This window comes from Meles meles, chromosome 9 (genome assembly GCF_922984935.1).
Source record: "Meles meles chromosome 9, mMelMel3.1 paternal haplotype, whole genome shotgun sequence".
Taxonomy (NCBI): Eukaryota; Metazoa; Chordata; class Mammalia; order Carnivora; family Mustelidae; genus Meles; species Meles meles.
In genome coordinates this window covers 91362212-91380872 of record NC_060074.1, presented here as the reverse complement: position 1 = coordinate 91380872, position 18661 = coordinate 91362212, and the positions used below count along the sequence as shown (strand labels likewise).

Genomic DNA, 18661 nt, shown 5'->3' with positions numbered 1-18661 from the left:
TTTGAAAGCTCTCTACATACTTAAGCATACTTGAAGCTATTGCTTCTCAATGAACAAAGTTACATATATTTTTTATGGTGAGTTGCACTGCTTTATAGCTTATGTATAAATCTTACTAGTTTGGTGTCAGACAAATGCTTATTAATAGGTTGAGAAGCAAGGTAAATTTTACATACATTAAAAGCTGAGTCACATCATGTTTTACATTCCCAGAAAATGGCTTTAAAACTTTTAGCTAATTATTTTTCTTATAACGGTAGTGCATTTTCTAGTTGTTGCTTACATATAGACAAAATATCTTCACGGGAACGATAGTGGTTGAAAAACAAAGACACAAACAAGCGAATGAATAGTGGTAGAAGATGAAGAGGACAGAGAATTGTTAGAACACAAGTACTAAGGAAAATGAAAGACCTGAACAAAAGAAGTAATTCCTCTTCATTAACAAGAACCAGTGAATGCCTTACCAAGAAATAAAACATATAAACAGGAATACAAATTAACTTGAGCTAAATGTGAAAAAAAAATAGACCAGAGAGTACAGGAGAAATCAAAAGGAATTAGAATAATCTCAAAAAGTGTCATATGGTGGTAGGACTTAAACACCATAGATTTATGGGTTTTTCCCCCCATTATTTTCCATGTGTTTTAAAATTAGGAGTGAACCTGAGGGTTTTGAAGGGTCAGGGGTGGGAGGTTGGGGGAACAGGTGGTGGGTAATGGGGAGGGCACGTTTTGCATGGAGCACTGGGTGTTGTTCAAAAAGAATGAATACTGTTACACTGAAAAAATAAATAAAATGAAAGGAAAAAAATAAAATAAAATTAGGAGTGAAAAACATTAAAGTGATAGAAGTTTGAAAGAAACAAATGCAACCCACTAGGCACTTGAAAACTGCTCTCTCCCAGTCACTGAGAGAATGACACCATGCTTTTATCTCATCTACAGCTGTTTTGAAACTAGGGCAGAGTGACTAGTTTTTTCCCCACCTCCACCCCCAGCATATGTCTCACATCATTTAGATTCTGGCTGAATTATTTTCAAAAGGCTTTTTTCTCTTCCTTTAAAAAGAAGATTTCTTTTTGACAAGAAGAAATCTTCATATTCAGGGGAACATTACCAACTTGAAGCTGTGTGTTGATACAGCAGATCTTTTGTTTGCTGATGGGAAATGAACCATCTGTCACAGGATTTTATAATGGGCTCCATCTAATATTTTCAGGAATCTCTCTGGGTGTACCCTAACAAGTTGCATTGGGTTGATTTATAAAGATTTTTTAGGTAGCTCAATTTGATTTTGGCATTTGAAAAGGCAACAATACTGTTACGATGACTAAGGTATAGATTTATAGCAGTGAAGCGTCCAGGGAGCTTGGGAGTTGACAGCCTACAAGGGTAGTATAATCAGGAAGAACATCAATTAACTGGAGGAAGGAGGGGGAGGATCAGTTTGTTGCCTCTAATCAGTCTGCTTTCTGTAGCATTTAGACCTTTAAAATGTGGGTTGTCAGTCCGCCTGGACCTACGCTATCTGTGCCAAATACCAGTGGTGGAAATATGAACATCACTTCTCTGTTTCTTTCCTGCTATGCAAAAAAAAAAAAAAAAAAAAAAAAATGGGGATAATATTATGGGGTTGTGCAGAATCAAGTAAAGTAAATGAGATTATACATGCAAAGCATTGCTAAAGGTACTAGGCACACAGAAGGCACTCAGTGACACTTTAGCTCTGTTTATTATTATTACTGTTGTTATTTCTACTGAGATTCACCATTCTTCATTTTGTGACTGTGTCCTAAAGAGACATTGTAACATTCTAAGAAAATCTTTTGGAAAACTGTCTTAAATTACACATTTTATCTCCATTATTTATTTAAGATAAAACAAACTGAGGGTTCCTGGAAGGGAGCGGGGTACAAGGGATGTGGTGGCTGGGGGATGGACATTGGGAAGGGTATGTGCTATGGTGAGTGCTGTGAATTGTGTAATGAATCACAGACCTGTACCCTGAAACAAATAATACATTATATGTTAATAAAAAAATTAAATTTGTATGGCAGTGATGGGATAAAGCAGAAAAACTCCATCAAGTCTCAGACTTCAACATCTTTAACTTTGGATGATGGGTCTTTTTCCTCTCTTTACTTTCTCAGCATGCTTAATTCTACATTTTAGTAAGAAAGAACACACACATACAAACCCCACGAAACAAACACAAACAAAAAAAAATCACACCTAGTATTTTTATCAAGTCCGTTTACTTGTATAACTTCAAGTTTTGATATATACTTGAGCTTTTTAAGAGTCTACACTCACAGCTTCCAGTTCTATCAAATACATTCCAATCCTTCAGTGGGTTTACAGTTTTTATTTTTTTCAACATACAAAAAGATGTGTCTTAATCTGTTACTTCTCTTTGCTATTTCAGAAAAGAGGACAGATCCCTCACTATGTATGTATTATTCACATAAATCAATTCTGATTCCCTAGTGGTACAAAAGGTTGAGGGATGGAGAAGTTAATGTGTACTTATATACTCTTGCAAAGCTTATCTCTGATCTTTTAATCCCTAAATCTACTGATTTCTTTTCAATCATTCTCCTCCTTAAATGTCTGCGTAATTTACACATTTTATTTTTGAAATTTATTTTTTTTGTTTTTTATTACACATTCTATTACTCATCTACTCTAAAAATTCTGTTTCTAAGACACTACCACTGTTGATTTCCCTTTTTTCCTTTTCAGTTGCCCTTCTGTTTTCTCTTTCTGTCTCTTAAAATATATTATTCAAGACTTCTTTTTGGTGATACACTTTCATGGCTACAATAATTGCCTCTCTATTCAAATACTTCAGCATCAATTTCCCGACTCTGGGTTCATTCGCCTTCCTAAATGACAGGCCTTCAGTCTCAGTCTTTGTTGTATGTCTCGGTGTGTGTGTCTCTGGCTGCTCAGTAGGTTAAACTCTCCCATGACCCACAAGAGAGAAAATTCTTCTCATAAACATTGTCCAGGTAGTTTACACAATTTCTGCAGACTAGGTTTTCCTAGTACTAGGTCTGTTCCATATTCAAGTTCAAGACTGTATGCTAGCAAAGTGCCTTACTAGCTGTGTACAACAAGCAAAGTTTAGTTTATTTGCTCCATTAATTCATTATTAATTTATCTGCTTCTGTTCATAGTTGAATGGAAACTGGTTGCATATATCTTCCAAAATGTGCCAGCAAATTTTTACACATCAAGTTAAATAATAAATAAATGGTTTAGATTTAACTGGATAACCAAATATGTCAAATATGGCAAAAATATAACAAAAGGTGTTAATCATCTATAATCAGTAATATATATTAAGGAATATTCACTGATACAACTAAAGATTGTATTGCTCATAAGAAAAATGGAAATGTCTTGGATTCTCACAGAGTTCTTGAAATTTTGCTGATCTTACATGGCCCTTACATATCAAAACTAGTCTCAGTAAAAATGGTTAATTCTGAAATAGTTCATAAGAATATTTAACAGGAACTAAATGAGTTTAGTAAATTTGGTAAATAATAATCAATTGTTTGTTTTTTGGTATTAGACAGACCTGGGGATCAAATGTTATTAGATATTTATTAATTGTGTGGCTTTGCAAAACTTACCTTAACTCAATAGACAGAAAAAGGCACTAGTAAATGCCTATTATGTGCTGGTAAAACACGCAGCGCGATGTCTGCCACATAGCAAGTACTTATTGGTAGTGTTATTATTAGTAGTTGTATTGGTATTATTATCACTATTAGTATTTTTATTAAACAAATTATCGACTGAGGTTATTATTTAAACTTAACTGAATACATGTGCCTTTCTTAAGAAACTACATATGGAATCCCAATACACGATTTTTCCATATGTATTCTTTTAAAATAACATAAATATATATCCATATATATCAACTCAAAATAATGTTTTAAAATATATAATAAAGATGGAATCTTTTCTGTTATATAGATAGGTAGCTACGTGGATATTATAATGATTTACCATTAGTCCTTAATCTTTGTTAAATGGAACATTAAATTTTTATGATTTGGTTATAGTTTACCTCTAGTTAGATGGTCCTATTTGACTATATGTTACTTTGTTATACAGTTATAACCAGTTATTTCTCTGATGTGGGTAGATAATATTACTGATTTTTGTGATAACAGACAATGTCTTGGAGCACTGACTTTGGAATAATCTAGATTTTTGGATTCTAGTTATCTTACTTAACCATTCTAGTTCATATCTGAAAATTACCACAATGTAGACATCATGGAGTAATAAGGATTAAATAAGGCCTTATGTTTAAGGAATTTGCCAGAGTTCTTGGCATTTATTAAACATTCAAAATGTAGTTGGCACGGGGTGCCTGGGTGGCTCAGCGGTTTAAGCCTCTGCCTTCGGCTCAGGTCATGATCTCAGGGTCCTGGGATCGAGCCCCGCATTGGGCTCTCTGCTCAGTGGGGAGCCTGTTTCTCCCTCTCTCTCTGTCTGCCTCTCTGCCTACTTGTGACCTCTCTCTCTGTCAAATAAATAAATAAAATATTTTTAAAAAATGTAGTAGGCACTATAATAAAATAAGGCTTGCAAAATTTCCAAAGTATTATAGTCACTGAATATATATTCCATATAGAAATGACTATTTACTTGCTAATGATTTAGAGTAAAATGTGCAGTATAGCTTTTGGTCAAGTACCATATGAATAAATATCAATCAATCAACATGCTCAAAAGCATACATTCCTATTTGAATATTATAAAAGTGTATCTGTTGGCATTTTTCAGTAATTTGATGTAATACTGGTGTCTGTTTTTAAAAGCTAGATTTATTTAATAAACAGTTTTTAAGCTGATTATAAAGATGCTACTCATCAGTGTGATTTAATCAATACTGTATGACTTTAAGTAGGTAAAATTACATCTCTGCTCAATATTGGACAAATAAATCATTACTCCTTTTTCTATATAAACATAATGCTAGAAAAATGTGTGGTTGATTGCCATGAAGGAATGCTCTCGCTCAAGTAATTACTCGTGAACGTCCTATGAGACAGTGACAGTGTTTATTATTTCTGAGGGGAAGATACCTGCTAGTGAGCATCATTAGTCAGTTCTCTTTTCAAGCAAATTATTTGGAATTCATACTATATCAATGTGAACCATGCATCTTACTCTGTTTAATTTGGTACTCATTGAGTGAGTCTGTTCATTGTAAAGTTTTATCCCTGGTTGTAATATTTTCTACCTAACTAGTCTTCTATAGTCATTGTTTAGTTCAAACAGTCTGATAAATGCATTGAGTCTAAGTAATAGAATTTAATTGACATTTAAACTGCAGAGCATATTTTCAAATGCTCACACTTAATGTTCTATGAAAATAGTGTCTAAAAGTTATATACTCTTTACTCACAACATCTTTACTATTTGAACAAAAACCACATTCTTGTTCTTTTATGCAGGATAAAAATAATAAATCGAGAGACAAGTCGCCATAGCCTCATTCGGTTCGATACTAGATGGCAATCAGAAAGCCCACTGCCTGACCGCTTATCCCCAAGACCACTCTGTTTTGTGAAATCTGTCTTCACTTCTGATTTAGACTCAAGTAATCAAAGTTTTGAATGCTTAAAACAATTGCTAGTCTTTTTGATGAAGAGATTTGACATTCCACTTTTCCACTTTATATAATGTCTTCCTGGACAGAAAGTAAGTGCCCGTTTATACATAATTTTAGTAAGTTGACTATAGCTGTCGAGTTGTCTTAAGTATCATAAAGATTACAGAGAACTATTCAGTAAAGCCTGAAAAAGAAAATGAGGAACTGTGGACCTTACCTAGCTCCTTCCCAAGTACTACTTAATATATTCTGACATGTTTCAAATTATAGGTCACAATCTATTTATACTTCTGAAAAGATCGTTTTCAGCCAGCTTTGTGAAAATAAGACTGAAATATTTTTGTCCTTTCTGTGAATACAAGGAAGCCACCTCAAACCTGAGATTAGCTTAGAAAGCCGTAAGACTTAAGTTCAGTGCTGCTCTCACGATGTGGCCCAAATGAGCAAGTAACTGATAAAAAAAAAAAAAACTCCACAGAATTAGAATCTTACTTTCAATCTCTCAAAGGTTTTTGTGAAGGTGCAAGGACTGAGAACAGCACCTGGCACTCACTAAGCAGTCAAATATAGACTACCATGATATTGGCAATAATAATAATTATTATTATTTTAAATTCTAATAATTATTATCATTACTTAATTTTTAATTCTCACAGCAATGCATGTTAATTGTGGAACTTGGAAAATACAGGCATACAAAGAAAGATCTATTTCCTCACAAAGACACTTTATGTGTGCATTTTTTCCCATATTGGGCTCATATTATACAAACAGTTTTATTTCTTGTCCTTTTAAACTTTACATGTACAATGTGAATTACTTGGATCTTGTGATGTTTCTATTTTTAATTTTTAAGGAACCTCAAAATTCCATTTTCCACAGTGATTGCGCCAATTTGCCTTCCCACCAACAGTGCATGAAGGTTTCCTTTCCTCCACATCCTTGTTAACATTTGTTATTTCTTGTCTTTTTGATACTAACCATTCTGACTGGTGTAAGGTGGTATCTCATGGTGGTTTTGATTTGCACTTCCCTGATGATTAGTGATGCAGCATTATTTACAACAGCCAAGATATGGAAGCAATCTAAGTGTCCATTGATAGATAAATGAATAAAGAAGTGTGATATATATGTGCAATGTAATATTACTCAGTCATAAGAAAGAAGGAGGTTTTGTCATTTTGATGACACAGATGGACCTAGACTATAGATGGACTTAAAGGGTATTATGCTATATGAAATAAATCAGGCCACTTTATTTTGACCAGGGTGACTCAGTCAGTTAAGCGTTTGCCTTCAACTCAGGTCATGATCCCAGAATCCTGGGATGGAACCTTACGTCAGCCTCCCTGCTCAGCGGGGAGCTGCTTCTCCCTCTGCTTGCCCTTCCCCCTGGCTTGTGCCTCTCTCTCTGTCAAGTAAATAAAATAAAATCTCTTACAAAACAAAACAAAACAAAACAAAACAAATTCCATATGCCTCTGTTTATATATGGAATTTGAAAAACAAAACACACAATAAAGAATGGACCCATAAATACACAGAGCAAACTGGTGGCTGCCACAGGAGAGGCAGAGGGGATGGACAAAATAGATGAAGGGGAGTGGGAGGTACAGGTTACCAGTTGTGGAAGGAATAAACCACGGGGTGAAAGGTACCAGCATAGGAAATATTGTCAATGTTACTGGACTAGCATTGCATGGTGACGGATGGTAGCTACACTTGTGATGAGCATAGCATAAATTAAAGAGTTGTCAAATCACTTAATTATACACCTGAATCTAATGCAACATTGTGTATCAACTGTACTTCAATCAAAATAAGATAAGACACAATGTGAATATTTTACTATATTATCATATAGTCTACAAATCTGGCTTTATTTGTCATATAACATTGATCTTTTAGATATGCTTTATCCTACATATTAACTATTTCGATTCAGGTTTCTATCTCCAATTTTATATGCTAAATAACACTATGTTGAACATCTTCATTTCTAAATATTTTGGCTTTTATCATTATGTAATCCTTAGAATATGTATCTAAAAATTTCATTATTTTAAGGACACAAAATCTTTTAAACTCTTGGTGAGTATTTCAAAATTGCTTGCTTCAAGATTTGCACCGTGAACATTTTCTTCTGATAGTGATTTAAGGACGCTGGTTTCATCTGTGTGTGACTTGGCTTCTCCTGTACTTCCTCCTCTCCAAACTTCTCCTTCCTCTTTTTCCTCTTTTCTCCTCTTTTTGTATGTTTGTGTGCATGTGTGTGTGAGATTCATCCTTTGCCATTTGCTCATTTTGTTGTTTTTTTCCCTCTACTTGATTTGTGATGGCTATGTATTTCTATGCCACTTATTTGTTAAAATTATATACCCTATTTTATGTTTTCAATTATTTATATATATATGTATATGTATATATATATATATTTTAATTTATTTATTTGACAGACAGAGATCACAAGTAGGCAGAGAGGCAGGCAGAGAGAGAGAAAGGGAAGCAAGCTCCCTGCTGAGCAGGGAGCTTGTGCGGGGCTCGATGCGGGGCTCGATCCCAGGACCCTGGGATCATGACCTGAGCTGAAGGCAGAGGCTTCAACCCACTGAGCCACCCTGGCGCCCCAATTATATTTTCAACATAATATTCTCTTAGATCCTTAAAAAGCAAGTAAGACCAAATACCCAACTCTTAGCATTCCCTAAATATAAACAATATTTATGTTAAGGAAGCTAGGACATCAAGATTAATTTCAATTTAAAAAGTTCTAATTTAAATAAAAAGTGAAAGAAAAACAAAGTTGGGCAATTTAAATACATGTTTACCCTTTATCAAGATGTTAATTAGGTGATTGTGTACTTCATGTCCTAGGTACAGATGTGACTTGAGGGACATTAGCATTTACATTTTGTCTTTAGTCCCATGATGTTTTGAGGGTATCCAAAAGTTTCCAGCTCAACTTGTCTTTGAGCAAACATTTTTAGGGCAGCTATATTTGATCTTATCTAATGGCAGCCATATATGTCACCTCCATATTTGGGACAGTGTCCTGGGCAAAAAGAGCCTGAATTAATAAGAAAGAAAAGACTCACCATCTACTTATTATTTTCAAGGCCCTTCCTAGGGTGCCTGACTGGCTGTCTTTAAGCGTCTACCTTTGGCTCAGATCATGATGCCAGGGTCCTGGGATCCAGGCCCTCGTAGGGCTCCCTGCTCAGCAAGAAGCCTGCTTCTCCCTCTCCTTGCTGCACCCCGAACCTCCTCTTATGTTCTCACTCTCTCTCAAATAAATAAATAAATAAAATATTTAGAAAAAAATAAAAAATAAAGGCCCTTTCTGTTGCAGTGAAAAGTAGAGGGAAGAATCTCCTTCCACCCAGCCCCGCCGCCCCCATCTGGGGCCACTTTCCTCTTATTTTAGTTCTGGGGACAAAACCTTTCCCTGTCAAAGCCCATAGATATGGTAACAGAGAGGGTTACAGTGAGAGCTTCTGTGCTCTACTTTCTATATTCATTTAAGACATCCAATACAAATGTATTATCTACTATAAAAAATTGCACCATCACTCCTTTTCCTAGGCAGTCCTCCTTTTGTGCACTTTCAAACTCCCTAAATTCAGAGTGGCCTTCCCTTCTGCATAACTCCAAACTTTATGCGTGAGAGAATTTATACTGACCCAAATTTATAAACTCTCTCGCTCTATTACTCTAAATCACCTGTGTAGAAAACTTTATTTCCGGGGGCCTGGGTAGCTCGTGGCTCAGTCATTAAGCGTCTGCCTTTGGCTCAGGTCATGATCCCAGGGTCCGGGGAAAGAGCCCCGCATCAGGTTCCCTGCTCCCCAGGAAGTCTACTTCTCCCTTCCCACTCCCCATGCTTGTGTTCCCTCTCTTGCTGTGTTTCTCTCTGTCAAATAAATAAATAAAATCTTAAAAAAATAAAGAAAATCTTGTTTCATTTTGATATGAACATTAAAAGTCTAAATAGCAGAACTGTAAGAGTAAGGAAAAGACCAAACAGTATCAACATACTTTGGAGAATAAATATTTATAAAAGGGAAGAGTAATTGTAAATATATATAGTTAATCACATAACTATCCTCGTTATAGTCACGATGAGAAACACTCTTCAATTATTCTCTATTTTCTATAATAGAATGATTGAGTAATTCAGTGTTTTACTCTCATTTCCATTATTTTGCCCAAGCAAACTTTATTTTAATATCCTCCTTTGAGCAGGTCATAGAAATGAAGTACATGTACACCTGTCAATATATTCAATGTCAAACTTTCATTTTGCAGTACTTTCCTATATGAATATAGTTCATATATTTTATTTTTTAGCTTTCTCTATTATAAAAAAAACTTAAGGAATGAAGAAACACTCAATTTTTTAATTATGCCTCTTGGATGTGTGCTTTTAATTAACTGGTGACATTTCCTTTGTTCAGTTATTACAGTTCTATACAACTGTCATAAACTTATAAATTTTAATTAAGGCTGCCCCAAACCCTAGTCATATAGCGTCCACATAGGAATTTGCCAAAAGGCTTAACCATAAGTAAACCAACAATGAATAAATCCATGAATTGCCCATGGGGATTTGTTTAACAAATTAACATTTGTGTGGAGATAATGAGGTTCTACAGTCTATAATACCAAACAATGTTTTTATAAAACTGTATTTTTAAAAGTAAAAAATGCTTTGTATATGATTTAATTGAATAAGATATTATTATTAATAATTAGATGCTCTACGACAATAAACTACATGGCCACATAGCAAGTTAAATTCATATAAGGACCCATTTCTATTACTAATTTGAAATATATATATTTTTCTGATCATGTTACCTATGTAAATCAAGATCTAATTATCTGGGTGCAAAGATAAAATTGATATATTATAGATTTTAAGGATACAGCAAGATCTGGACAAATGATTTAAACAAAACATTAGAAGTTGTGCTGTATCCACCTATAGTTCAGGATCCATTAACAGGACAGCAAATTCAATGCTTCATAGAGATTTGCCCTTGTGGATCCATGCAGGTTGAATAGATATCCATGGTTTGGAGTACCAAACTTTTTCCATTTAAATATTTCTAAAGGCAAATAAAAGAAAATTATCTAGTTGTAATCCCCAAAATTTTATTATTTTAATGAGAAAATTAACAATCAAATAATAAAATCTTTAAACAACTCATTTGTGCAAGGAAAACTTCTCTCCTAAAGGAAATGGTATCTGTGTTGCTAAAATACAATTACAGGTTTAATCCTTTTACCACACATCCATTCAGTTTTCATTTGCAAGGTCCCAGAACTGTAATTTCTCCCACACCAACAGAATATACTCCACTGCAAGGAGTAGCTTCTCTTAGGAGAATGAAAATATATAGTAAGACCTAGTGCCTTTTTATTTCAGTCGAGTTGCTGCATATGTTTTCAGAATTCTATTAAGTATCTAGAACACCTTAATTATCAATTAATCATAAGTCAAAATATCTATAGGCATAAAATTATCAAATTTAAAGAAAGAGTAATGCTTTTATTATTAGAATGCAAATCAGAAACAGTTTGGTTCCTCTAAACTCCATTGAAAATATTTCCTCATGTGGTTCTTTCAGTTAGCATTATGCTAAACACTTCAAAGAATAGCATAAGCAATAGAAGCAGTGAAAACTCCCAGTAAGACAGAAATTAACAATGTAGGGGATGTGAAGATCATATGGATTAATTTTCCATTTGACTAAATTTGCATTTATTGTAGTAGAATTAAATCTGCATAAATTTCATTTTAATAGTTATTCAGTGTCCTTTGCACTGAGTTCTGGAATTTACAAATTATATTTTTATTATGCACTGGGGTTAATTTTTCCCATGGGAACACACTTTAAATATAATAGCACTAAGTAGAAAAATATATTTTAATGTTCACTTATGTACTGTAGCAAACACTTTTTGCAAACAGAGCTATTGCATAATTAATAAGAATTTCAAGTATACCTTAACATGTACTAACCTGATATTTTCAAAGCATATTATACACTATATTACAATGCCAATAAAGTAATTATGATTTTAGATATGAATTATGATGCTATCAGATGTACTGATAGAGTGTATTTATATTTAACTTAAATTTTAAATTTAACCTAATTTAATTTTCAATGGAAAATGAGGTTTAGCATTAGGCTAACTGTTCAGTTAAAAAAGAACATACAAAGAAATGAAACTGGACCACTTTCTTATACCATACACAAAAATAAATTCAAAATGGATTAAAGACCTAAATGTGAGACAGGAATCCATAAAAATCCTAGAGGGGAACATACACAATAACCTATCTGACATTGACCAAAGCAACTTCTTTCTAGATGTGTCTCCTGAGACAGGGGAAACAAAAGCAAAAATAAACTGTTGGGAGTTTATCAAAATTAAAAGCTTCTGCACAGTGAAGGAAACAATCAACAAAACTAAAAGTAAACCTATGGAATGGGAGAAGATATTTGCAAATGACATATCTGAGAAAGAGTTAGTATCCAAACTATATAAAGAACTTATAAAATTCAACATCCAAAAAATAATAATTTAATTTTAAAATGTGAAGACATGGATAGACACATTTCCAAAGAAGATATACAGATGGCCAACAGACACATAAGAATATGCTCAACATCACTGATCAACAGAAAAATGCAAATCAAAACTACAATATCACCTCGCATGTATCAGAATGGCTAAAATCAAAAACATAAGAAACAGCAGGTGTTGTTGAGGATGTGGAGAAAAGGGAACCCTCTTGCTCTGTTGGGAATGCAAACTGGTGCAGCCACTCTAGAAAATAGTATGGAGATTCCTCAGAAAGTTAAAAAATAGAAGCACCCTATGATCCAGCAGTTGGACGATGAGATATTTACCCAAAAAATACAAAATACTAATTTAAAGGGACAGATGCACCCCAATGTTATAGCATTATCTATTAAGAACCAAATTATGGGGGCGCCTGCGTGGCTCAGTGGGTTAAGCCTCTGCCCTCAGCTCAGGTCATGATCTCAGGGTCCTGGAATCGAGCCCCACATAGGGCTCTCTGCTCAGCAGGGAGCCTGCTTCCTCCCTCTCTCTCTGCCTGCCTCTCTGTCTACTTGTGATCTCTGTCTGTCAAATAAATAAATAAAATCTTAAAAAAAAAAAGAACCAAATTACGGAAATAGCCCAGATCAAAGAAATAGTAGTATATAAATACAATGGAATATAACTAAGCTATAAAAAAGAACAAAATCTTGTCATTTGCTACACCTTGGATAGAGCCAGAGAGTATTTCGCTAAGCAAAATAAGTCAGTCAAAACATACACCATATGATTCTATATGTGGAATTTAAGAAACAAAACAAATGAGAAAAGGAGGAAAAAGGAGAGAGAGAGGCAAGCCAAGAAAGAGACTCTCAACTATAGAGAACAAACTGAGAGTCACCAGCGGAGAGGTAGGTAGGGAAGGATTGGTTAATGGTTAATTGGTTAATGATGGGGATTAAGGAGAGCACTTGTGATAAGCACTGGGTGTTATATGGAGGTGCTGAATCACTATATTGTCCACCTGAATGTTAACTAACTGAAATTTAGATAAATATTTTTTTAAAACGCTTTACCCTGAAATGTCAAAATAAAATTTAAAAAATAAAAAAAAGAAAGATTTTGGGATCAAACATATAAAGCTTATAAAACTGATTTTACTTAATCATTCTTTTTTTTTAAAGATTTTATTTATTTACTTGACAGAGATCACAAGTAGGCAGAGAGGCAGGCAAAGAGAAAGGGGGAAGCAGGCTCTCTGCTGAGCAGAGAGCCAGATGTAGGGCTCAATCCTGGGACCCTGAGATCATGACCTGAGTTGAGGGCAGAGGCTTAACCCGCTGAGTCACCCAGGTGCCCCAGCATCAGAATACCTGTAAGCACTGACCCCTGTTACATGGTGCACACTCATCTCATGATAATGAGCATTACTATTGTTACATTTTGTGACTTGAACTTCAATATACCGAATTTATAACAAATACTATTATGTTGAGTTAATAATTCAATGTAATTTGTGTTAATCTATTTTTATAAAGACACCAGGAATTAAATTTCTAACACTAAGTATCCTCTTTATATTTTCACATGTAAGGAAAAAGGCAAATTATTTGAATGCACAATGAAATTCAAATATTTACCCAGAGCTGAGGGTATACAGGTTCCTCCATTTTGGCAATAGTTGCTACAGTGATTGACTTCACATCTGTCTCCTGAGTAACTAGGCCAACAGTGACACCTCAAGTCACCCTTCTCATTTAAAATGCATCTTCCTCCATTTTCACAAGTCAATTTGCATGAATCATCTGGTTATAAGAAGGAATGTACAAATTAGCATGCTTTTCATTAGATGGTAAAATAAGAACAACTCACATATATAAAAATTAAATATTCAATTTTTTTAATAAAATTCCCCAAATAAATACCTCTAATATAAAAGTAGAAGAAGCAAAATACTATAAAAACTATATGAAAATAGAGAAATCGATTTTAACCACTGTTAAATGGTGAATACAAACACTGACTTAATTTTTATTCTTCTTTAGGCTTAAAGAGTTATTAACCATTTCTTGCATTTATTAAAGCATTACATAACAATACCAACTGAAACTTCCTAAAAATGAAATATTTTCCAATCAATACATTTTCTTTATGATATAAGCAAATATGGCCTATTTTTAGGACTGTTTGATATTAAACCAAACTGAAATACATAAGATAAATTTATAGTGTATAGGATATATGCATATAAAGTATATATATAGTATACACATTAGATATGGAATATTTAATGAATATGGATATATACTAGCTATATATCTATAGATGTATATAAACACACATAAAACACATATAATTTATAGTTTAGAAAAATATTTAAATGAAAATGCATTCTTTGATATACATCCTTATTAATTATGTATAAACAACTCAAAACTAAAAGTCACATAGGTTTGGTACAAGATAAAATAGTGTCAGAAATTTTCCATATGTAAAATTTCCACATGGAAAATGACTAGGTACCATCTGTCTACTTAATACATTGTGGCTGAGGATAAGAAAAGGATGGTCATTCCTTGGGGTTACAAAATTATTTTTAAAAATATGATGAGTCTTATTTATGATAAGAATTAGTTTGGAATAATTTTTTCAGGTATGTGTGTTGACACGGTCTTATTCCGTTCGAAATACTGCTTTACTTAGGGGAGGACATGATGCCCAATTGAACACAAATGATTGAGAGTACTGTGAGAAGCATTCTGTTCTAGAATATGCCTTCTACTAAAGCCACGCCTCTTTTATAGCTAAGTAAGGTAAAATCAAAACAGCCTGTATTCTTTGTTCAAGATCCATTGGCCCACACATAGCAGAAGCGTTAATTTATCACTGCAAGAATCACAAGAGCAATTTAAAGAGCCTCAGTGCCTTCAAATAAAAAAATGACTCAAATATCACATCCACTGTAATAAATAGAGACTATTTATGAGCAGTACCAGAAATTCTGAGACTTGCCTCTTTGTAAAGCAAAGAGCTGAATACAGAGGTTGAATTCTCAAGAAAGATCTAGAATGGAAATATATACTTCCTTGGTTAAAATTCAACCAAACATTTCTAATTCGTTCAGCATAGAATATTCCTGACTGGAGTTGTGAATGTAAACAGAGAAGATAAATATTTAAGGCATTATGATCATAGTTAAGATTATTTGGGGGAGTAAATTTTCATCTGTAAATGTTCTCTGTAAACTACATGGATATTCAAAATCTCTACATGTTAGGACATGTGCATTTCTATAATGTGCCTCATTAGGCACTAGAAATTTTAAAATATAACACTGCTTGATGAAATAGAAGTGGAGTTTCAAAACCTAACTGTAATAGTTCTATAATGAAAAAGAAGGCTGCATTTGTCAATAGCTAAATCACCCCCAGAAGCCAAGCTCCAGCAATTATAATCAACTATAGGAAAGAGCAGGTGAATACTTCTCCAAGAACGAGTAACATTTGAATTTCAAATTTCTTCCATGAAGATTAAAAATATTCAGTGTCTCATCATTTAACAATAGCAGCTAGAGAAAGGCACATAATTATAAAGGGCAGAAAAACTTGGCTATATCAAATGTTAATGTCAGGAAAAAAATTAATTGGCATTTATCTACACCAATCAATAATTCTGCAATCTACTTATTTATATTCCTCACCAAGGTGGTCTAAACTGTCTGCTACCAAGGCTCATATGCATAGAGGCCAATGTGAATATTTTTTAACACTCTGATTATTTAAAATATAAGATTTATTTTAAATTACAAAGTGAACTTTTAGGAGGTTTCTGTAATCGTGCCTTTCAATCAAATCTGAAATAGCAAAACTGAAATTTCTTACAAAGTTTAAGGAGGGCACATGATGTGATATGCACTAGGTGTTATATGCAACTAATGCATCATGGAACATTGTATCAAAAACTAATGACATACTATCTGTTGCTCATTGAATTTAAAACAAAAAAAGTTTTAGATCTTGGATAAGTATACATTTAGACAAACATGCTTTCTCATTCCAAACATAAAACTGTAAAATTTGATGAATTAATACAGCAAAAATCTATTTCATTTCCTTACTTACTTAATGATAGATTTATCTTAGAGTGTTGTGTGTCTCCTTTTTGCAAAGCATTGTACTAGGCAGTTTATATATGTCATTTCTGGGTTTTCAGTGACTCTGGATATAGGTGATTTGGGAGCTATAGAGGCACTGAGGTGGACTATGTGCTGGTAAAGAGTGGAGAATGCCTAAGTTCACCTTGGGGGACCACCATTATTAAGCAATGTTAGACCATCAACTGAGTCTCTCCATGCTTCAATTTTCTATCTGTAAAAACAGGGGCAATGACCATACTATCTTTGGGGATTTGAGGGAATTAAATATAATAATATACATATACTTAAATTAGCCTTGTTCGCAAGCCTTCAAAATATTTGTTATTATTACAAGTAGTAGTAATATTTATTGTTAACCTAATTTTATGCAAAAGAAACTAGACTAAGGGATGACAGGGACAAACTCATTAGTTAATTGATAGATCTTGGCCTACACCAAAGCTCTGCCTCAGACCTACCCCAGGCCAACTTTTTCCTGTGTATTTGTTGGATTATTGGATAAATACATCTGAATTTTAGATACATAATTTATACTAAGAAAGAAGAAAAAAAAGATATTAATGTCTAGTTGTAATGAAAAAACAGCAAAAACTGTAGGCAACTTGATCATAAAAACAACACTGACATCTGAGTCAATGGAAAAGTCACACTGGTGGCATTAGTAGAAAACTTCAGTGCAGAATCTTCATCTCTGTCTCAGGGGTCTCTCCCACCCTACCACTAGTATAAGTAGACACAGTACATGGGGGGGGGGGCGCACCTGTGGAGATCACTGATCACGGGCTATGAGTGTGCGTGGAACTAATAAGAATGTGGCACATCTTCCACAGGGAAAGACTGTTATTGTAAACAATATGCGGCCCCACAGAGCTCAGCTATGACCATGTCAGAGCAGCTAGTGAAAAATGTGCCTAATAACGTTTGAAAATGTCCATTTAATTCTCCCATTTGATCATCACAGCTGAGATCACAGCCACTCTCACTGGAAAGATAATCGATAAAGAGAAAGGGTGCAGTCGAGTACCAGTGACAGCTCCCTTTTCAAGAACTCGCACTAAAGGACTCATCCAAAACACCAATCATGATTCACAATTAGCTCTCTGTTAAGAAATTTCTTTTTTTTTTTTTTTTTTTTTTTTAAGAAATTTCTAACCTTGTCACCCACAACACTGTTTCAGAGGTGTTAGAGACTAACTAAAATAAATGACTCACTATTTTCTTTATATGCTTTACTTTTGTGCCTTTTCAGTTCCTCTGTCTCGTGTTCTGATCCCTCATTCCCACTTAATCTGAATCCCCTCTGTCTTGGCACACCTTGTCCTAGGGTCATATTCTATAGGAAATTGTAATCAATTCTCTAATTGGATGACCACCTGGATTCTTCTAAAGGTATTAACCCTGTCTCTTCTCACATGTATCACTATGCAAATGAATACCTATTGGTGTTCATGTCACTCATCGTATCATCTTTGAAGACTCTTCTGCCTTGCATATCCAATGCTTAAAGAATATATATTAAATGAGGGAGCTATGATAGTTTTAGACACCTAGAGTCTTGGAAGGTAGAAGTCTTCAGATCACCTGTAACTCCCAGTAGAGAACAATGAGAAAATGATATGGGGGTGGAGACGCTGACTGAGGGCAAAGACATGGTCTTCATGTGAGGTGTTCATTCTAACAGAGAAAAATACTGCAGGTAGGTATAGTCCTGCTATGAAGTGATCCTAAGTGTATCACACTGGAAAAAATGTGATCCTCAAGGGAATTTAAAGTACCGTGTTTTTGTCTGTGTCATAAAATTTAGGAAGTGTTGATTTTCTTTTTGCTTAATAGTAATTTGTCTTTCCATTATAGCTAGTGTCTTGATTATGAGGGAACTTCTCATCAGTCTACCTGGCTAATTGAGAAATGTCTCATTTTTCTCTTTTCTCCTCATACTATTTTTTTAAAATTTTTTGTTTTTTTATTTGTGATTTTTTGCTACTTAATACTTATAATAAGCATCTGATATACGGTTTTACTTTTTGTGTGTGTGTGTGTGTGTGTGTGTGTGTGTGCAACTTCTATTTATTTCTTATTTTTTTATAAACATATAATATATTTTTATCCCCAGGGGTACAGGTCTATGAATCGCCAGGTTTACACACTTCACAGCTTTAAATGTTTGTTTCAATGTTAATGTACTTCTAAAATATGAGCTCTAAGAATAAAGAAATCGTGTCAGTTTTGTTTCTAAATTAGTCCTTCGTTTCTAAATTACTGCTACACTTTTCTCATAAGCCCTC

At 34.0% G+C, this 18661-nt stretch overlaps 1 protein-coding gene across 1 annotated transcript in view; it reads right to left on the bottom strand.

The window, feature by feature from the left end:
* LRP1B (LDL receptor related protein 1B) overlaps nucleotides 1-18661 on the bottom strand; it is a 2013404-nt gene that overhangs the window by 62731 nt on the left and 1932012 nt on the right. Inside the window, exon 83 of the mRNA XM_046019480.1 lies at nucleotides 13861-14025. Coding sequence (XP_045875436.1) covers nucleotides 13861-14025 — 165 coding nt within the window. The remainder of the gene's footprint in view (nucleotides 1-13860; nucleotides 14026-18661) is intronic.